General features: G+C 39.9%; 1 protein-coding gene across 4 annotated transcripts in view; it reads left to right on the forward strand.

Moving 5' to 3' along the window:
- Positions 1-20,810, forward strand: part of pdpr (pyruvate dehydrogenase phosphatase regulatory subunit) — a 63,349-nt gene extending 42,539 nt beyond the window's left edge. For all 4 annotated transcript variants that reach the window (XM_069901163.1, XM_069901162.1, XM_069901161.1 and 1 more), the window contains exons 12-18: positions 2,876-3,009; positions 5,736-5,884; positions 9,630-9,742; positions 11,676-11,770; positions 14,810-14,899; positions 15,765-15,947; positions 17,234-20,810. In XM_069901163.1, the coding sequence (XP_069757264.1) occupies positions 2,876-3,009; positions 5,736-5,884; positions 9,630-9,742; positions 11,676-11,770; positions 14,810-14,899; positions 15,765-15,947; positions 17,234-17,635 (1,166 nt within the window). In that variant the 3' untranslated portion in view covers positions 17,636-20,810. The remainder of the gene's footprint in view (positions 1-2,875; positions 3,010-5,735; positions 5,885-9,629; positions 9,743-11,675; positions 11,771-14,809; positions 14,900-15,764; positions 15,948-17,233) is intronic.
- The last annotated feature ends 981 nt before the right edge of the window (positions 20,811-21,791 follow it).

Here is a 21,791-nt window from a genome sequence, read left to right on the forward strand (position 1 = left end):
AGGTGAACATTTCAAACTTGTATGTACCCTTTTGAGCAACCAGAGATGTAACAAAGGCGGCAGTGGCTCTGCTTTTAATTGACATTAATATTGTTTGTCCGCATTGAATACTGAACTCTGTAATCCAATTACTTTTGCTGCTCAAATCTACTTGTAATCTGCTGTGAGCATGTGCAGCTAAGGAACCCCACTATGAGTTGTATGCCTTAACTGAAGTAATCTAATCATCGTGTCCTGACCCATTGTCTTCCAATAAATCTGAACACTTTTCTGCCTTTCAAGTTCAAACTTATTATCATTTGAATGTACATATGCAACCTGAAGAAACATAATTTCTCTGGACTATGGTGCACCCACATGCATACACAATACACAGAACATAAAATATATATATATATATATATATATTTAAAAAGCTATTTTTTTTGAAAAAATTATTTGTATCATTACAGAAAGAAAACTAATGAATAAAACATTAATCAAATATCTATATCCAAGATACAAAAAATACTTGTATATTTTTTCTAGCCAACCCCCCACCCAAAAGAAAGGAAAAGAAGAAAACATTACCATTTAATATACAATAATAATGCTAACATATACAATCATTAATTATTATTAAAATTTCTGATTAAGAGGAGTGGATAAGGTAGGTGATAAAGCTATATTTTTAAAATAAATATATATAGATGTTTTGGGATGATTTACTTGGTTACAGGATAGTGCAATCTCACATCCTGCAGAAACAAGCTATTTCCCAGCCTGGCAGCTCTGATTTTGATGCTCCTGTACCTCCTCCTTGATGTAGTGGGTCAAAGATACTGTGCGCTGGATGGAAAGGGTCTTCTCTAATTCTCTGAGTCCTATTTAAGCAATGCTCCTGGTAAATGTTGTCAGAGAGGAAACCTTTTGCCTGTTCTTGTTCTCTGCTTTGAAACATAGTAAAGTGTCAACCTGTTGTCTCTTGTATTATTTTGCTGATCTCATGAAATCTTGGCCAGTAATTGACCCTCTCACTACTCTAAGTAAAATCCCCATTATCTGACACCTAGGGGGATAGCGGAAACCAGAAATATAAATTTTCCAGTTGACTGAGATTCACTCTTACAATGGCTAACAACTACACCTTTTAAAAGACAAAAGACAGTGCAAAATGTGAAGTAATTTTGGGGAAAAAAAATCAGTAGAGTAGTCTTTAATTATGTAATTGCATAACTTACAAAATTTAAATTTGAACCCCGGTTACTGGCGTTGTAGCAGTGTTGTGTTTGCCGCTATGCTGACCAAAATTAAACCCTCCCTCCCCCAAGTTTACAGATAAAGCCTGAATAACATACCTAATGCTAATAAAAATTTGCACTCTTACTAGGCAGGGTTAGGGAGACCCTTTGGGAGAGTCACCCAAACGGTGAGTGGCATCGACTGGCTTTTTATCCTGGGCACTGCCATTTGATTCAAACATAACTTTATCGAAACATTTTTCAAACATCTGCTGCTGGCGGGGCACTCCGCTGGCTGAATGTTTGTTCCCAAGGGGTTGTGTGTTGCTTTAGAGAACATCCACTTTTGCAATTTTAAACTTTTTTTTAAATTTTAATTTATCTATTTTCTTTTTTTTGCTGGCTGTTTGAGTTTCTGATTGAGTCCTGATTTTACTGTAGTTTAACCTTATTTGCTCTATTAAAATCATGAGTTTTTTTGCGAGCATGTCAGTTCAAAAATTATTTTTCATTTTACTTATAGTCACTTCATCCTGTACTTATAATAATTATGCATTTGAAGCTCTGTCTCAGTCAATCTGTGTTTCTCCTGATTCTCTACCAATTTTGGGCAAAGCTAGCCAACTAAGAGAGTGAGCTAACTGACGTGAAAGATAAACCCATGTGGCCTTTTTCTCACCATGTATCTGTGTTTTACATAAATTTGCCTTTTCAAGCTCTAGAGCAAGTGTCCTCTATACAGTTCTTCTGGAGATAAAATCGTGTTTTACTTAGGGCATCTTTCATTATGTTATGTTTAAATGGGGTTGAGTCAAATCTGGAAACTCAAACAGGATATCATGAGCCACTGTGGACTATCAGTGGCAGAAAAGCACACTGCCACAATCTATAACCTCGTAGATCAGCACATCCCTCGCACTCAGATGGGAGATGAACATAGCAGGAGCAGCACTGGACCTACCAAGAAATGAATTGCCAACCTAGCCCCTCAGATAATTAAAATGATGCTGTATCCAGGTATGAAACACGCCTATCATTGAGCCCTAGATTTACAATTCTTCAAGCTCTTTTATAATCTGAGCAAACTGACTCTGATGTCCTCTAACAGCCTGTCATCTCAGTCTTTGTCTCGTTTCTTGTCCATGCCTCAGTACTGCTGAAGCTGGTCTATCCTTTAAATGTGTAGGAAATTCGTGCAGAGAATGGTGAACTTCTGGAATTCTCTATCCCAGCAGGATGTGAAGTCTACATTAATGCAATATTTAAATAGGAAATTTACAGCACGGTAACAGGCCATTTCGGCCTACGAGTCAGTGCTACCCAATTGACCTACACCTCCAGTATATTTCAAATGGTGGGAGGAAGCCAGAGCCCCTGGGGAAAACCCATGCAGACATGGGGAGAATGTATGAACTCCTTACAGTGTGGGATTCGAACCCCAGTCCTGATCGCAGGCGCTGTAACAATGTTGTGCCAACTGCTACTCCAACTGTGCCGCCCAGAAGTAGATACATTTTCAAAATATGAAGGGGAATTGAGAACAGCCATGCTCATATTGAATGGGGGGGGTCAAATTAAGGAGCAGATTGGCTCCCCTCCTCCTCCTTTTTCTTGCACACAAAATCTCTCTGAAATTCCTTCTTTTATCTTATCAGATTTGCTGGAATTGGACCAGAGGAAGACCTTCTACAAACCTGATTGGTTTGACATAGTCGGAGCCGAGGTTACATGCTGCAAGGAGGCTGTCTGTGTAATTGACATGTCGTCTTTCACCAAGTTTGAACTTAGTGTAAGTTTCCATTGAAAGGGCTGGATCAAGATTAAAAGGAATATGATGCATAGTGAAAATGTGGATTTTCAAAATACATCTGGTAAACTCCTATCATGGTATCAGAAATGAGGTTTTAAAAAGACTAAAAAATCATCTGTAGCTGAAAGGTCAGTTAGATGCATTCTCTCTGGCTGAGAACCAGGTTGAATATAGAAAACTGTCAGGAGGATTGTTGAGGAAATAAGGATAAAGAAAGAATATGAGTGAGGAGTAATTAACACAAAAATGAACCCAAACTCTTTGATGTGTACCATGGGGTAGTAAAGAGAGAAATGAGAAATCTTATTAACCTGGAGCACAATTGAAGTACTGGAAAATTAACAGAGAAAGGGGAGATGGCAGTGATGCAAAAATGACTAAATAAAATTAAAGCAGAGCTCATACTGGAAAGTTGGGAAGTCACCTTGTCCATATTTGACACATCTTTTGTTGGGGAACATTAGGTTGGAGTTGCAGATGTACTGGCTGTGATCTGCCAGAGAACTGGGAAATAGCAAATGCCAGTTCTTATCAAGCTTATCTAAGCCTCTCCAGATTTAAATATTTATTTGATCCCATCCAAACACATTCATTGTTGCAGTGGAAAACTGATTTTTGACATATAATTTATGACATTCTATTAAATGCTTCTCGTACTCTTCCCAAGATTGTAATAGTTCCCCTAGAACAGCATACGTGGAATTGCACAAACTATTCTATTGAGCCTATAATTTCCCTGCACTCTCCCTCTGTCTCTGTTACTGCTGTCTGGGGTCTACTGAGCACCAGCACCCTTCGTTAGAACTCACTCCCAGAACTCCATCCGACACTCTCTGATTTTTCCTTTAGATTTCAGTCAGTTCAATCTGACATTCCTCTTAACCTGACATGATTAGCAAATACCATTCCTTTTGGGTTTGTCAAAATCAATTAGAAAATGGAAATGAGTCCCAGGTCCCTGCTGAACAGCAGCTTTATCACAGCAATCTGTAAAACAATAAAAAAAAAGCTGCACTACTTGATGCTTTTTTTTATTCTAAATTCATCCAGTACATTACTGACATGTTTACTTGGATATCCAGATGTGACTAATTGAATTTTTGATTAATAAATGAAAAATGAGTAATAAAGCACAATCTGGCATATGGTCTCAAAGTCTGTGTGCCTCGTATTGCCCGTTTTTTCATTTGTAGATGAAATGGTAATGCCGTGAATGAGTTTGAGACTTTAGTGATTGTTGAAAACTTTGTAATGCATAGTTTTTGTGGACATTTCTTAAAAATATACACGTTAAAATGTTTTCAATATGAAGGTTTTTCTGCTAAAAATTAATACATGACAAAAACATTGTTATCATAGTCACATATGTTGTTAGTTTAAACTATATTCCCTTTTATACTCGAGTCTTAATTTCTCATCCCTGTGTGACCTTATCAAGTGGCTTCATTTCTATTCTTGTTATTCTCTTGAATAATTCTTCTCACCTGTTTGTTACAACTGGTTCTTCACAAAATACTGCTGGTCATCCCTAATTAGCCATCTTTGGTGTTCACTTATTCCATCTTTTATAAACAGTAGAAATTTATCCACAGCAGAGATGCATCTAACTGGTGCATCATTTTTTGTCTTCACTCTCTCTTTCTCTGATTATATTTGCCTATAAAAATGTGTAGAGATGAAAACTCACTTGGATTTTAAACAAAAAACCTTTGTGCAATCTTTTTTGTAATTCTATGCATTGGTTATGCAGTGATTACTTGGGTTAGTTTCCTCTTGATCTGGAGTATGTGCAACAGGCTACAATGGAAGCCATCTCTGCATTGTATCTAACAATGTGGAGCCAAGTGTTAATGACTGAAAACATTGTGAGGTAATTTGAAACTTCTCTGCCAAGAATATACAGTAATAGATCTGTTGGTAGAACTGGCAACCATTTTATAAAGATCTTGCCATGAAATATCCCAGCCATTCTTCCCCAGTGTAGCAGTTTCTGATGTTTGTAGCTAATGCCAAAATATTGTCAGTTGCACAGTCTGAAATTGAGGAGTAAAATCGAAGCATCACATCTAACAATTTTTTAAAATTTCTGGCACTTTGGAAAATATGCCTAAAAATTGGGAATTTTAATTAGGTTTTCACTGTGCAAGTGTGAGTACCATATATGTTGGCATATATGACAAATGGTGTAAAAGACAACTTCAGATTTCCACTTAAAATAATAGGTTTTGAGCTATACTTGCTGTATAACATTACCCCGTCTCACTGTCCCAAAAATCCTTTACCAACCATCCCATTGACCAGTGGATGATGCTGCCACAATATTTCAAAAGCAAATTATCCAGTAAAGGTTTAAATTTTATTAGCATATTTTAAAATAAACCACTGTCGGCTCCTTTAACAGGCCGTTCAAAGCCTGGACTGACCCAACAGCCGTCAAACTGGGTGGACCCTGCGAGGAGCACTGAGACTTTGCTGTTAAAGTTTGGATTTTATGCATGTCGTAGGGGAGCACTGAGACTTCAGTGTTAAGGTTCGGATTCTATTCTTGGCACGGGGAAGCACTGAAACTTCACTGTTAAGGATCAGATTTTATACTTGGCATATAAGATGACCCCTGGTTTTGGGGTGAAATTTTTAAGATTCAAATACTGCCTTATACACCAACATATACGGTATTCATATTACAATCTGGCCATTTCATCCAGTCCTCAGGTGACCAGGCACTCGAGATTTTGCAGCACCTCTGCTCCAATGACTTGGATGTTCCTGTGGGACACATTGTACACACAGGAATGCTGAACGATCGTGGTGGCTACCAGAATGACTGCAGTGTTGTGCGGATCAGCAAACGCAGGTACTTGTCATGTTGTCAATTAAAATCACTGCTGAACATCAGGGCTACAGCTTCCTTCTGTGGAATCTTAGCAGAAAGTGGAACTGTTTTGCTGTTCTATTTGAGAATTAAACTCAATGCCAAGGGTAGAAAATGTTCCTTAGACTGATTAATTAGGTCCTGTTGAATTCTGATGAAGGCGGGGACCATTGTTTGTCACCTATATCAATGATCTGGATGATAATGTGGTAAATTGGATCAGCAAGTTTGCAGATTGGAAGTGTTGTGGACAGTGAAGGTTTTCAAAGCTTGAAGAGGGATCTGGAGCAGCTAGAAAAAATGGCAGATGGAATTTAATCTAGATAAGTGTGAAGTGTTGCATTTTGGAAGGACAAACCAAGAAAGGACATACACAGTACATGGTAAGGCACTGAGGAGTGCGGTAGAACAGACAGATCTGGAAATACAAATACATAAAATTCCCTGGATAGGATTAAAAAGAGAGCTTTTGGCATATTGGCCTTCATAAATCAAAGTATTGAGCGTAGGAGTTGGGATGCTATGGTAAAGTTATATAAGACATTGGTGAGGCCAAATTTGGAGTATAGAGTGCTGTTTTGGTCACCAAACTTGAGGAAAGATATCAATAAAATAGAAAAAGTGCTGGGAAGATTTACTAGGATGTTAACTGGACGTAAGGAACTGTATTAAACAGGTTAGCACTTTATTCCCTTGCTACAGATTAAGTTGAAATATATTTTATTCCATAGTTGTATTAAGGGGTAAAGTTACATTGTGGGGGTTTAGGTATTAATTTACATTCCACAAGAGACAGTAACATTTCACAAAAGACATCTCATTTGAAATACAAGAGCCATGCCTGAGTGTGGATGCCATGTCTACCATTAGGCACTTTCAAGGTGCCTTGTAAAATGGGGTTAACTAGGAAATTTGCCCGGTTAATCCTATTTTACAAGGCAGTTTGAAAGAATCCGACCCAGTCAGTGTGCTCCTAAATCAACTGGGTCCCTGCCCTACCTTGGAGGTAGTCAGGAAACCCAGTTAAGCTTATAGATCTCGTCCACTGGCGACTTGAAAACGAAAATGGCCAACCCAATTATTCCGGTGACGTCAGTGCTTGCGTGCGTTGCCGGGCAGCATGTTGGCGCCAAGTTCAAATGTAGAGGAGGAACTCAGCAGTGCAGGTCAGGAAAGGGCATATTATAATGTGGTTTAAACATGCTTCCCAGGAAGAGTCCAGTTAAAATCTTTTACTTCACTTCATCTGGTGAATGAGTGATGCGTCACTCACTACATCATCATGGGGCGAGATCCTCCTTAAATCGCCGGGTTGGCAATTTAATGGGGTGAATCCGCTGCAGGTTGAAAGGTGCTGGGAGCACATTTGACCTATTAAACGTACCTGGGTCCCAGGAGGGACCATGCAGAAACCATGAAGAGTGCCTGTGAAGACTTCACAAGTAGGTGTTAATTGGACTAATGTTGTAGCATTGAAATGGACTGTCATCTTTTAAAGGAACAGCATGTTTGAACAGGCTCAGAAACTGATTAATCTTATATTGCTAAACTGGTGCCATCGATTCAAATTCTTGGTTGAAGTCTGCTATTCTGAGAGGTCATGTGGTTTTGCAAACAGAGAGAAAAAAAATGCCATTCTTTGAGGGAGGGGTGGTGAGGGTGAGAGAGAGACAGTCAGTTTACTGCAGCAATTGGTGTTGAAGACGGCAAGTTTGCAGACCTGCAGCAAGACCCCATTTCAAGCTGGGTTTTGAGTTCCGAGTTCAGCCTATTACAGAGTAATTAGTCAATTACAGAGACATTGGCTGGTTACTGTGTTTCTCCTGATATAGGGGAAAAAAGAAGAACTCTTTGTGATAACGTGGAAGAAGAGGTTATATCTCTGGAAAAGCCCATGAAGGGGCAGGTTTCTTCAGCAAGACACAGAAGTGGCTGATTGAAGGAGATCAGTTGTGTGTGTCCAGCGAACAATGAATATCTCTCTCTCTGAAACCAACAAAGACCTTCCTTTATGGTAACAATTTAAGTTAAAGCACCAGAGCCTGGTGAAGATCATAAATGTTAAATTCTGTGCACAGTATGGAAAATTGCCTGATACCAGTGAACTTGGAGGCGTGATAAGTGAATGATTGGACAGCGAAACAAAGAACTTTCCTGAACACATAACACATTACATACACATGCGCTTAGACTTAGAAGGGGGTTAAGTTAAATTAAAAATATTTTTGTTTAATTAACTTGGTGAATTTCTGCTGCTGGTTTTTGGGATCCTCTGGGCTCGTGACACCCTGGAGCGTAGAAAAATGGAAGGAGATTTGATAAGAGTTATTTAAAATTATGAGGCGGTTAGACAGAGTAAACGTAGATAGGGTTTTTTCCACTATTGTCACATAATACTACATTTAGAATGTAGCATACATGAAATTCTTTAACTTTTGTCCACCATAAGGCAGACAGAGAGTTGTCACTAGGTGAGATACGAACCACCGGACATGGGTTAAGAGTAAAAGGGGAAATGTTTAGGGAGAACATAAGAAGAAACTTCTTCACACAGAGAAGTGGTAGGAGTTTGGAACGATCTACTGGTGAGGTAGCGAATGCGGGCTCAATTCTAACACTGAAGAAGAATTTGGACAGGTATGTGGATGGAAGAGGTATGGAGGATGCAGGTCAGTGGGACTAGGCAAAAAATAATGGTTTGACACAGACCTGAAGGGTTGAAAGGGCCTGTTTCTGTGCTGCAGGGTTCTATGAAATAGCAGAGCTTGTGTCATAAAGCTGCTATACTGTTTCTGTGATCCTGTCGATTGACTTTGCACTTTCTGCAGAACCCGGCTCGCAATGCCAGGTTGCCTTGTTCTGAACTGTGGAACAGTGAAGCCTGCTGAGACAATGTTGTGTTCAGTTTGCCTGTTGCTGGTACCCTTGTTTTATTTAGCCACATCATCACATTGTTATTTGCCAATAAAGAAATTGGCTTGCTGTAAGAGAACAATTGAATCGATTCCTGGAGAGTTGAGATCTCTGTCAAAAAAGAGCAAAACCTATCATTCATTGAACATTTCATTATATTTTGATTTTTTTTTTTGTCAGATAGTAAACTTAATTTTTTCATTAACTTATTGCTGACTGGTTCTTTGGTTTTAATGTAAAAACACAATGCTGGCAAAACTCAGCTGGTCAAACAGTGCCCATTACGTGGCATAGATAAAGAACCATAACCAACATTTTGGGTTTGAGCCCTTCATCAAAGTATGAAAAAATGTAGGCAGGCGCCCAAACAAAATGGTGGGGTGGGGCAAGGGGAGGAGCACAGTCCCAAAGGCAGGAGATAATAGATGATAAGAGAAGGAGGGTACAGCAGCCCACTCTTAATGAAAGCCCAAAACTTTGGTTCTGTATCTTTATCTTTGCTATATAAAAGGCACCATTTGACCTGCTGAGTTTCTCCAGCATTGAGTTTTCATTTCAACCACGGTGTCTGCAGACGTTCGTGTTTTACATGGGAGGAGGGCTTATAGTCAAGAGAATGAATATACAAGTAATAGCAGAGGTCCAAGATAAAATGTTTGTTAGAAACCTGAAATCACTGCAGTAAATTAAGATGCAATCTGTTTGTTCTCCATACTATTGATTGATGTATTCAGACAGAGGAGCTGTTGTGGGTTGATGCTCTTTTTCCATAGTATGAAATTTAACAAGCATGTTTGCTTTTTATTTCCCCCAGTTTCTTCATCATATCCCCCACAGACCAGCAGGTGCACTGTTGGTCTTGGCTCAAACAGCATATCCCTAGAGACAATCAGCTTCAGCTTGAGGATGTGTCCTGGAAGTACACAGGTACCGTATGCATACGGGTTGGTTGCCTGTCACAGCCATGTTTTGTCAAGAACTTTCATGGGAGCATTTCCTGTAAAAATGTGTTCTTGTTCTTCAGCTGAACAAATATTTCAGTTTCACTGCTTTGGGAATAAAAATAATCACAGAATTTTATCAAAATGGCTTTGCAGTTCCTGATACCGGACAGCAAGCTTAAGACTTAACAGTGGGAGAAAACAAAACCTTGGATTTGGTTTTTTTCATTTAATTACAGTAAAAGTCCCAAAATCCAGGTGCCAGAAATCTGGACCACCCGAGAATCCAAGCTTCTCGAAAACTCTCAAACTTTTTAAATTTTGTGGGCTTTTGTGTGCATAAGCGCCACAGATGCACAGAAATCACGTACTTTATATTTCGTATGGAAAAAATTTAGCTGTTCTTTATTCTTAAATTTGAATTTTAAAAGTACTGCCTGAGAATTCTGAAAATCTGGACCAACTCAATTCCTGAGCAGTCCGGATTTTAGGACTTTTACTCTACCTGCCTTTCTAGAACTGAATCAGAGAAGCTGGGTGAATGACACTCTTCATTCAGGGAGGCAGAAAGAGAGTGTCCAACTCTGACATGACTTCAGCATTGTTTAGCAGCTGATCACATGGGTAATTCCTCTTTCCATTTTGCTGCTTTTACTTTGTAATTTTATTCCCCACAGTTGATGATTTTTGCAGAGTAGATGCAAATGGCATTTGGTGAGGTTTGACATTGTGGGTAACAATAATAAATGACATTGTGGTAACGAGTGAAGGACTTTTTTAAGATTGGTACAGTTGGTTACTCAAAGCTTCCTGCCCTGACTGGCCAATATAGGAAAGAATATAATAGAGAACGTTTCTGAATTTTTAGCTCTGAATTTTCTTCCTGTAGATGGAAGTTTATCCTCTTGTAACTAACACAGCAGGGTTATTCATAAGTGGTGAACTGAAAACCTGAGCTTGTTCTCTTGCTTTATCTCAGGAAGCAAATTTAAACAGCACCCTGGCTACAATGTCAAAATTCACTTTTTTGCATATGCATGAAGTAGCTAATCCCAAATCTAATCTTGTGTTGGATGAGTACAACAGGTTGGGGGGAAGGAGTGGTGGTGGGTGAGGTGAAGTTGTGCTCTGGTCATAGTAGGGTAAGAACCTGAGGCTGTAGTATACCTTAATAAATTCTACATTATTAATATTAAAATTGTGGATCACATTGTTCTTTAAATCTACGTTCCCTGAATTTACTGCAGTAAAATCCTCAGTATCTGGTACCTATGGGGATTAATAGATAACTGATAAATGAATTTGCTGGTTGCTTGAGATTGTGTGTGGTGTAAGTAGTGAACTGACCAGTAGGCGTGCCAGTTTTAAACTTTTGTAATTTTTTACCTATTTTCCATTTTTTTTCTGGTTGCTTTGTGGCTGCCGGTTGCTCAAATTCTGAATATCAGGGATTTTACTATTTTCAAAATTTTGCAGAGAGCCCCTTTTATTATACTCAACAAGTGAGCATTGATAGCTCTCTGAGCGGAGAAATCCAGAGATTTAAAGCCCTCATCTCTGATCCAAATAACTCCTTCCTTGTGATGAGTTTAAGTTCCTGAGTTTAAGACTTACCACTACAAGGAAACAACCTCCAGGTTGTCTGAAATTGTTGAATTTCAAGGATTGACTTGCCTGTGGAAGATGTAATCCTGTTCCTTGGGCTTGTGTTAGATTACTTAGAAGTATCAAAGTTTAGTTTGCTTTTCTCTGTACCCTTTCCACATCACAGATGTCACAAGTCTATGGCACTTAGCAATGGTACCAAGCCAGTACGTCATAATCATTCATCAGGCAAACTGATCCACGTTGTGGGTTTTCGGGTATTAGTGCAAGAAAATCAATTATTACAATAGTGAAATTGTTCTCTTCCTCTCTAGCACTAAACTTGATTGGTCCCCGTGCAATGGATGTCCTTTCTGAGTTGTCTTACGTCCCAATGACTCCAGATCACTTCCCTTCACTGTTCTGTAAGGTGGGTTGAAGAAATAAATCATTAGGCATTTACCAAGTGCCATCAAAAAATTGACTCTACTGGTGTACTTATTTGGAATCAAATTTATGGTCATGGACCTTTGAGAAATTGGAATTCTGCACAATATTTCATGTTATGCTCTCATCCACTTACTGTTTGGGACTGTTTGCGCTCTGTTTCTATTGATGATATACGTGTAGAAGATGAACCTGCACCTTTGGTTTATTTTGAATGGTTGTGTTAGTAAATGTAATACAGTGTTCTGCAACGTATTGCTAAATTATATTTTTTAAGAGCTCTACTTGGTTAACTTTATATGTCATAAAATACTGAGTACATTGAGAAGGATTCTTGTGCAAATAGACTAACTGGTTATCTCTAAGGTTCCTAGAGCCATGTAAAGAACACAATTTACAAAGCACAGGATTACAAAGAAAAGGAAATTCCATTGGTACCAAGCAAGGGCAGCAAGACAGCACTGTAAGGGGTTAATTTAGGAGGGTGATGTTTGCAGGAAGAAACTGCCTTTTTCTCAGTACATGCTTTCACCCTGATTGGAGAAGTGAGAAGGGAGTCTGCCTGGGGTGTGATGGGTCTTTCAGTATGTTGACTATCTTTCCTAGGCAGTGGGAGATGTAAGTGGAGTCCATGGAGGGGAGGGTGGATTGTGTTATGTTATAGGCTACATTGGATCCTGGATTTCCTCACCTCCAGACCACAAACATTAAGAATTGATAAGAACATCTCCTTCACAATCTCCATCAGTACTGGAGAACCACAGGCCTGTGTTCTTAGCCCCCTGCTCTACTCACTTCACACCGATGACTGTGTGGCTCGGTACGACGGCAACACCATTTGGTAATGATGCCACGGTAGTGGATTGTATTAAAAGGGGAGATGAGTCAACATACGAGAGAGATTGAAAACTTGGCTGATTGGTGTTCTAACAACAACCTCCCACTCAATGTCACCAAAACCAAGAAGCTGATTGTAGACTTTAGGGAGGGTAAACCAGAGGTGTACAGTTCTTTGATTATTGGGGTGAGTAAATTTAAATTCCTGAGAGGCATTTCCTGGACTCAACACATGAATATTACCATGAAGAAAGCACATCAGTGCCTTTACTTCCTCAGGAGATTGTGCTGGTTAGATATCACATTGAAAACCTTGGCAAACTTCTACAGATGTGTACTGGAAAGTGTGCTGTCTGGCTGCATTGTGGCCTGTTATGGGGGCACCAATACCTCTGAGTGGAAAGCCCTGCAAAAGGTAGCGGACACAGCTCAATATATTACAGGCAAAACTCTCCCCATCATCAATAAAATCTGCATGGAACACTGCTGTCAGAGAGAAGCAGCAATTACCAAGAATCCACAGCACCCAGGACATGCTCTCCTCTCACTGCTGCCATTAGGAAAGAGGCAGAGGTGCCACAAGATTTGTAACATCAGGTTCAGGAGCAGTCGCTAGCCCTCCACCATCAGACTCCTCAACAACAGACTCAGACTCATTTAAGGACTCTTGCTTTGCACATTATTTTTAATTTAATGCTTATTTTCTGTGTGGCACCATCATTTCTTTCTTTGTTTACATTTCTCTCTTCTTTTCTTGAGTAGTTTTTTACACTACGGATAAGTATAAATTCTGCCTGGCCCACAGGAAAGAGAATCTCAGGGTTCTATGTGATGCCACTCTTTCAATAAATCTGAACTTTTTTTGGAATTTTTTATTTTTCATAAAAATAAAATTTTAAATGATAAAATTTTAACAAAAATATACATATATATAAAATTTTAAATAAAGCAAAAAGCCACACACACAAAAATCCTAACTCTACCCCCTTTTATTTCCCCCCCCCCACACCTCTTTATTATTCTTTCGTACACTGTCAGAGCTCACAGTTTAAATTAACCTCAGAATCTAGGGAGAGATCACTTTTGATTTTAGCAGCATTATTGAAAATGTGGTTGCCATATTTTCAGAAACTTATTGTACTTGTTCCTTAAGTTGTATGTTATTTTTTCCATTGGTATACAACTATCCATCTCTGCTCTCTACCTCGCCATAACAAGAGATTCCAACTTCCACGTGATTGCAATACATTTTTTGGCCACTTCCAGTGTAATTTTAACAAACAAAATTTGAAACTGTGAGCTCTTTGCTTATATCTATAAAATTTCCTAATAAATAAAGTTCTGGATCCCCCGGGAAGGCCACCCTTGTAATTTTTGTTAGTACTTTAGAAATTTCTTGCCAAAAGGGACTAAACTTCACATTTGACCAGGTTGTGTGAAAAAATGTTCCTTCTTCTATTTCACACCTAAAGTACAATTCTGATATTTCTGGCTTAGATTGTGCAACCTCTGTGGAGTGAGATATAGTAGGTGTAAAAAAAATTATATTGAACCAGCTCATATCTCACATTAATAGTTGAAGTTACACTATCCAAGCACCACTCAGACCAGGATTGTTCTGATATTGCAAAACCCAAGTTAGACTCCCACCCTTCCTTTGATCTCTACAGACCAGGTTTAACACTGAAGAGCAAAATACATTCTAGTAATAAATTTGGGTTTATTCCCCATCCAAAGTGTCCATTCCATTTCACTAACTCCCCGAGGAGTTAATGCCTGTCGCCATCTTTCCCTCAAGAAAGCTCTCAGTTAGAGAACACGTAGAAAGGTTCCATTAGGTGCACCTTAGGACTGTCTCATTTGTTCAAGTGACATCAAAACACCATCTTTGTAATAGTCTGCTATACAACGTACACCCTTTTGTAACCATGTTTAAAATTCTGTTCCCCATGTTCATGGGTAACAATACATTATTGCATAATGGAGCTCTTAGCGAAATACCCACTTTTCTCCCAATACATTCAATAATTTCCTGCCATATTTTTTACCATGTGTATCAAAGTAGGATTATTTGACATTTTTATTGATTTAAGGATCAATAAATCTGAATGAACTCTTTCTTTAATGAGAAGAATGATGTTGAAACTGGATATGCTGGTATTTACTCTGTTCCTCCATTTAACAGGAAATGAGTGTCGGTTATGCAAATGGCATCCGGGTGATGAGTATGACACACACAGGAGAGCCTGGCTTCATGCTGTACATTCCCATCGAGGTGAGTACTTCTCACTCAGTCTAATAATCAGCAGTGTGGTGACATGGTTTATAAGATTTATGATTGCAATAACTGTCTCGAAAAGTACATTGTGCTATTATTGCATTAGTTCTCATTGATATATATCTGGAGGTATTCATCAATGGGAATATTACAGAGTTACATTTGACATATTCAAAGGGATGCATATGGTTCAGTGAGATACGCATGGGACCATTCAGAGGAGTTTGGTCCCAATTGGGGCAGCACGGTTGGCATAGAGAGTTAGTGCATTGCCTTTACAGCACCAACGATCGGGACCAGGGTTCAAATCCTGTGCTACCTGTAAGGAGTTTGTACGTTGTCCCCGTGTCTGCGTGGGTTTTACTTGGGGGCTCTGGTTTCTTCCCACCGTTCAAAAACGTACCAGTGTAGATCAGTTGGGCAGCACAGACTCATGGGCCAAAATGGCCTGTTACTGTGCTGTGTGTCTAAATTTAAATTTGTGCTGTTAACCTCCACTGAGCTGGCAGTCAAGGCACTGTAATTGAATTCCCATGCCGTTTGGCAGAAACTAACTCTGTAACTAGAAACTTTGAATATGTTGGGCTAGGTTAAAAAGTGGTTCCTGCTCCAGATAAATCTCTAATGACCATTTGCCAGAATATCAAAAAATTCTCACCATTAGATATACCCAGAATTGTACTTCACATTGGGGCTTGCCATTGTTGAATAGCCGACTGGCAGTTGTTGTTTAGGTTTGCACACATCTTGTGTTCTTGGGGTGAGGAATGGAGGGAAGCCTCTGTTTCAAGATCAGGCAGTTTGGTGAGGGAGGTGCAGCGGTGACAGCCAATTGCTCTGACTTTCCTGCTTCATTTTTCAGTATGCCCTCCATGTCTACAATGAAATCATGAATGTGGGGCAGAAGTACGGAGTCCGGAATGCAGGGTACCATGCACTGCGCAGCCTAAGGATTGAAAAGTTCTTCGCCTTTTGGGGTCAGGACCTGGATGCCTTATCAACACCACTGGAGTGTGGTCGTGAATTCCGTGTCAAATTTGACAAGGTGACTGTTTTTATAGGAATTTTTAATGAGATAGAATTTTAACTATTAAATTAATTTCAGAAAAGATGCATTTGATTGAGTTAAGTTTTCGGCATCATGAAAAGCTGCTGATATTAGTGTACTTTGTAACATTTATTTATCAGTTTATATCAGACAGTGATGCTGCCAGAGTCTGTGTTTAGAAACAGGACATACTAGCAGCAGAAGGCCATTCAGCCATTTGAGCCTGTTCCACAATACAATATGATTAGATCTGACTGGGGAAGTATCCTATTCCTGCTTTCTCTTGATCCCTTTAGCCAATAGGGCCAGATCCAACCCCCTTTTTAAATTTTATTGCCGATCTCCAATTCCCAATTCTGAGTTACTGCCTTGAATCCCTGCAAGCCTTCCATTGAAAGTACTCCCACAGCACTGTTTGGTGAGGTGACTCAAAATCAATGAAGGAGAAATTATACTTTTCCTAGTTGGGACAAGGTAGAACTTGGAGAGGAATCTGCTGGTGGTGACATTCCCATGTGCTTGAAGTCCTGATGGTGCTTTGCAGTCGAGGTGTTGCTGCTGGACTAGCTTGTACAGTAGAGACTGTGGCAGTGGTGGGTGGAGTAGATTACCCTCCCAGTCCACCAGGGTCCTCTCGTTTGATTCTGTATCAGCTCTTTCTGCTGATCCTTTCGTCTCATCTCCTCATCCAACTGGTAAAAGAGAGAGGGGACAGGGTAATGGAAGGTCTCTCAGACAGGGGTGAAGGCTTCCTGATAGTTTGGGAAAGAACCGGCATTCGCCTTTACAGCTTCTGTGAGCATGTGATCTAGTCACAATGAATTGATCCATAAAGGGTAGGGGACAGCAAATCCTATATTGTGGTAGCCCGCAACCACAACAATCGAGGTAGTGCTCCGGGCGGCGAGCGCAACCAAACGCCAGCACTGGCCCCAACAAGCAAATCAGCGGGTGAACGGCAAGGGCAACTTAAAGGCTAATGACTCCAAAATGGCGCTGACCTTGCTGCACAGCCAACAGACAGGGACAGCGGGCGGGGAAGAAGCGCATTGTTTTGCAAAAGAGTACCCGTGCGCGGGAAACCCACTTTTATTATGCATGTTGTGACATCAGCCAAAGGGGGCCACGACGGGAACAGTCCAAGTATAAAAGTCAGGCCTGAGCCCTCAAAACTCAGAACTTAACCTGTCTACAATATGTGTGTGTGTGTGTGTCTTTTTTTATGAAGATGCTTTTAGGCTAATGCACTGTATTCTCTCTTTGTATTTCTTATTTAATTGTAGGGGATTGACTTTATTGGGCGCGAAGCTCTGCTGCAGCAAAGACAGAAAGGAGTTTGCCGTCGGTTTACCATGTTTATTTTGGATGATCACGACATGGACCTTGACCTCTGGCCCTGGTGGGGAGAGCCTATATACCGGAATGGCCGCTTTGTTGGCATGACGACTAGCAGCGCCTATAGTTACACATTGGCCCATCACGTCTGCCTGGGTTTTGTGCACCGGTATGACGACTCTGGAGCCAAACTGGTGGTGACCCCAGAGTATGTCAATGCTGGGGACTATGAGATTGAGATCGCAAGACAGCGCTTCTGTGCAAAGGCCAAACTTTATCCATTTAGCTCTCTGTTTACCCAGAAGCGGAGGAAGGATGAAATGGAACTTAGCAGCTTTCAAGGGAAATGAGAAACAGAATTTCCTTCTAGTATTCAGTCAGTGATGGGTCGATCATCTGCACCCTCGGAAGGAGACTGAAGGCCACTGTTTCAGGCCCTAGTGTGCAAAGTGTTTCTCTGCTCTTTTACTGTCCGTGTTTGTATAAGCAGTTTTAAAGATGGTTCTGCCTCTGAAGGCACTCGATTTGAGTTTGTTTGCTTTAACTTACAATGGATAAATGCTGATGGCACATTAATTTATTATGTCATTTTTTGTTTGGACAAAATTCAGAGCCTTTTGTACTTCGATTCCTTTTATTTCCAGATAAATATGTTTCTGGAGGTAGGTACAGCCTGGCCTTGAATGGCTGGTGACGAGTACAGATTCGTCCTTTCACTGTGACCTCATCAACATGGTCTGAGCCTCATTTAACCATTTTTATTAATTAATAGCAAGATATGAAGCATCTTGACAAAGTACTCTATTGTTTGGCTTCCAAGAATCAAATATGTGCAGACAGCCTTAAACACTTAATTAAGAACTCACTGCACAATTCCTGTGCAGTTTCAGTGAGGTCAGTTTTGAGAGTCCTCATTCCCTTTGTTAAACGAGAACTTCAGGAACCTTACAGTGACTGCCAATAACCCACCTATGCATGTCCATTTTGCCGAGAACAAATCTTGTGTTGATACCAAAGGAAAAAAGTGTAATGTTTGAATTGGTTCTGTTAAATATGAATGAGATAACTATTTTATGGGCAATTGTACTGAGAGGAACTAGATAAAGTTTCCTATATTTATGGCAAAAGGTGTATAGGTACCTCTTAATTGGTTCATATTAGTAGACATATGTTTTTTAAAAATTTACACGTTAACTTTATTTAATTTTGCTAGTCTCCTTTGTGAAAATGAAGTCCAAAGTGAGTGGAAGTCTTCACCATAAAGATGAGAGGTTTGTCCACCTGTTGCAAGGATGCAGATTTTAAGAGGATGTTATAGCTTAGGTTGTTGGGTTAGGGTTAGCTGTTGGTGTAAAGGCTATTCTTTACAAGTGTTTTTGAATGTTTGGTGACAGGTTATATTTCCAACTAATTTAGGCACTACACAAAAATTGTTTTCTGAAGTAAGATTTATGACATCATTTGGAATGATGGAGTAAATCACTATGTTCAAACAACACTAAAGAATTAAGCTCTGCATGAAGTTAAACAAGAAAGTCTGCAGACGCTGTGATTGCAATTTACACAAAATTGCTGGAAAAATTCAGCAAGACGCGATGTTTCGGGCCTGAGCCCTTCATTGTGAGCAAATAGCAGGCAAGCACCTGAATAAAATGGTGGGGAGCACAGGCCCACAGGCAAGAGGTCATAGGTAGATATGGGAGGAAGGTCACAAGAAGAAAAAAAGCTAAGGAGATGGGGGGAGGGGCCTAGGTCTCTGAATGGAGGGGGAAGGGTGTGGAGGAAATGAGTCAGGAAAACTGAGGAGTGGTTTGTCGGAAACTAGAAGAAGCCTCTGTTAATGCTGTCTAGTTGGAGAGGGCCCAGTTGGAATATTAGGTGTACTCCTCCAATTTTATGGGTGGCCTTACTTTGGCATTGCACAAGGCCATGGACCGATACATCGACGCGGGAATGGGGCACAGAATTGAAATGGTCAACCACTGGGAGATCCCCCACCATGTCATATTACATTTTCCCCTCTCCTCCCTCTCCAGAGACTGCTCCCTCCATAACTTCCTTGTCCACTCATTCCTTCCCACTAATCACCCCCTTGATATCTACCCTGTGACCATAGGAAGCTCCACACTTGCACCCACAATTCCTCCCTCATCACCATTTGGGGCCCCAAACACTTCATGTGAAACAACTGTTCACATCGGAGAGACTGGATGTAGATTGAGTGATCACTCTGTCTGCAGCAATGGCAGGGATCCTCCAGTGGCTAACTATTTCAATTTCATCCCCCACTCCTGCGCCGACATGTCAATCTATGGCCTCGTGCACTCCCAAACTGAGGCCACCCGCAAATTGGAAGAGCAACACAATCTGGGCACTTTCCAACCAGATGGCATTAACATTGAGTTCTCCATTTTCAGTTAGGCCACTCTCCTGTCTACTTTCCTTCAGCTCTCCAACCCTTCCCTCTCCATTGAGCCAGCTATCCACTTCCCATATTAACTCAGCTTTTTTCTTGTGTCCTCCCTCCCATAAATAACGATGACCTGTGCTCTTTCCCCTGTCCCTCCCCCCCACCATTTCATTCAGGTCTTTGCTCATACCTCGATGAAAGGATCAGGGCTGAAATGTTGCTTGTGTATCTTTATCCTGCGACATAAAGAATCCTGCTTGTCTTGCTGAGTTTTTCCAGGAATTTCGTGCAAACTAAGCTCTGCATGGGTTTCTTGCACTAAATGAATGGAGAGGTTAATTGTTCCAAGGTGCAACTTTTTATTGGGTCTGTTTGTCAAGCTTGGGATGGGTAGGTATTTGTAGTGGGAAAGCAACACACATTTTTAAAAGTAGACAGTTCTTATTTAATGGGTTTCCTTTCATATCCTATGTAAATTCTGGACAAACCTAAATCATGCTCTGAGTTGGTGCTGAGACACAACCACAACAGCTCTTGGCCTCCAAACACTCATGCAGTACACTCCAATCCATTGATTCTGAAGTAACAATATAATGCATTCCTGGAATATAGGTAGCAGGGTTTCAATTCTTTCCATGGCATTGCCTCTGCCATATTTGTTAAAAGTGATTTGCTGTGCCCTTTGCCTCAGTAGGCAAATATACTGCCACTGGGGAACCTGACCTGGTGACCAGAAAGTTCAAGCTGTTTTAACTGACCTAACCTGTGGTCAGTGTTATAATTGACCTTCATCCCTTAATCATCATAAGGGATGCTCTGACTGGTCCTACCACCTCCTACAGGAAGTTTACCTGGATTGTGGGGGAAGCTCAGATGCCCATGCCTTTGTGCCCTTTGAAATAACTGACTAGCATGTATCATTTTGGTTTAACACTTAGGATGTCATGTATTGCACCTTATATTTTTGGGGAAAAAAATATTTTCTTATGGGCTTATTTTATTCTTCCAGAGTATCCCTCTGTTGCACGTGTTAGTCATGATGAGGCAACCCAGCCTCTCCTGTTGTAAAACATTGTGTGCACTGAAACATTTTAATAAATTATACCAGATTTCAAGCATTTTGATGATTGTTTTTTTTTATTTTTTTATTTTTCATACTATAAACCATATTAATCAAGATACATACATTTTCCTTCTTAAATACATACAGTGTCGTTTTCTCCCCCCCTTCCCTCCTCCCCTCCCTTCCCATTTATTTAAAGTTCAGAATATAAGATGCATTAAACCTGTCAAACAATGTTGTCACTCAATAAAAATAAACAAGAAATTCTATTGAGTCATTATCTTCTCCTGTCATTTTAGGTGGTAGATGTCCACGGTAGGTTTTCTCTATTGTGTTTCATGTATGGCTCCCATATTTGTTTAAATATTGTAATGTTATTTCTTAAATTATATGTTATTTTTTCTAATGGAATACATTTATTCATTTCTATGTACCATTGTTGTATTCTCAAGTTGTCTTCTAATTTCCAGGTTGACATAATATATTTTTTTGCTACAGCTAGGGCTATCATAACAAATCTTTTTTGTGCTCCATCCAAATCGAGTCCAAATTCTTTGTTTCTTATATTACTTAGGAGGAAGATCTCTGGGTTTTTTGGTATATTGCTTTTTGTGATTTTATTTAATATCTGGTTTAGATCTTCCCAAAATTTTTTCACTTTCTCACATGTCCATATTGCATGAATTGTTGTTCCCATTTCCTTTTTACAGCGAAAACATCTGTCTGATACTGTTGGGTCCCATTTATTTAACTTTTGAGGTGTAATGTATAGCCTGTGTATCCAGTTATATTGTATCATACGTAACCTCGTGTTTATTGTATTTCTCATAGTTCCGGAGCATAGCTTCTCCCATGTTTCATTCTTTATCTTTATGTTTAGATCTTGTTCCCATTTTTGTTTAGTTTTACCATTTGTTTCCTCGTTCTCCTTTTCTTGTAGTCTAATATACATGTTTGTTACAAATTTTTTGATTATCATTGTGTCTGTAATCACATATTCAAAATTACTTCCTTCTGGTAACCTCAGACTGTT

Source organism: Narcine bancroftii, chromosome 10 (genome assembly GCF_036971445.1).
Source record: "Narcine bancroftii isolate sNarBan1 chromosome 10, sNarBan1.hap1, whole genome shotgun sequence".
NCBI classification, from domain to species: domain Eukaryota; kingdom Metazoa; phylum Chordata; class Chondrichthyes; order Torpediniformes; family Narcinidae; genus Narcine; species Narcine bancroftii.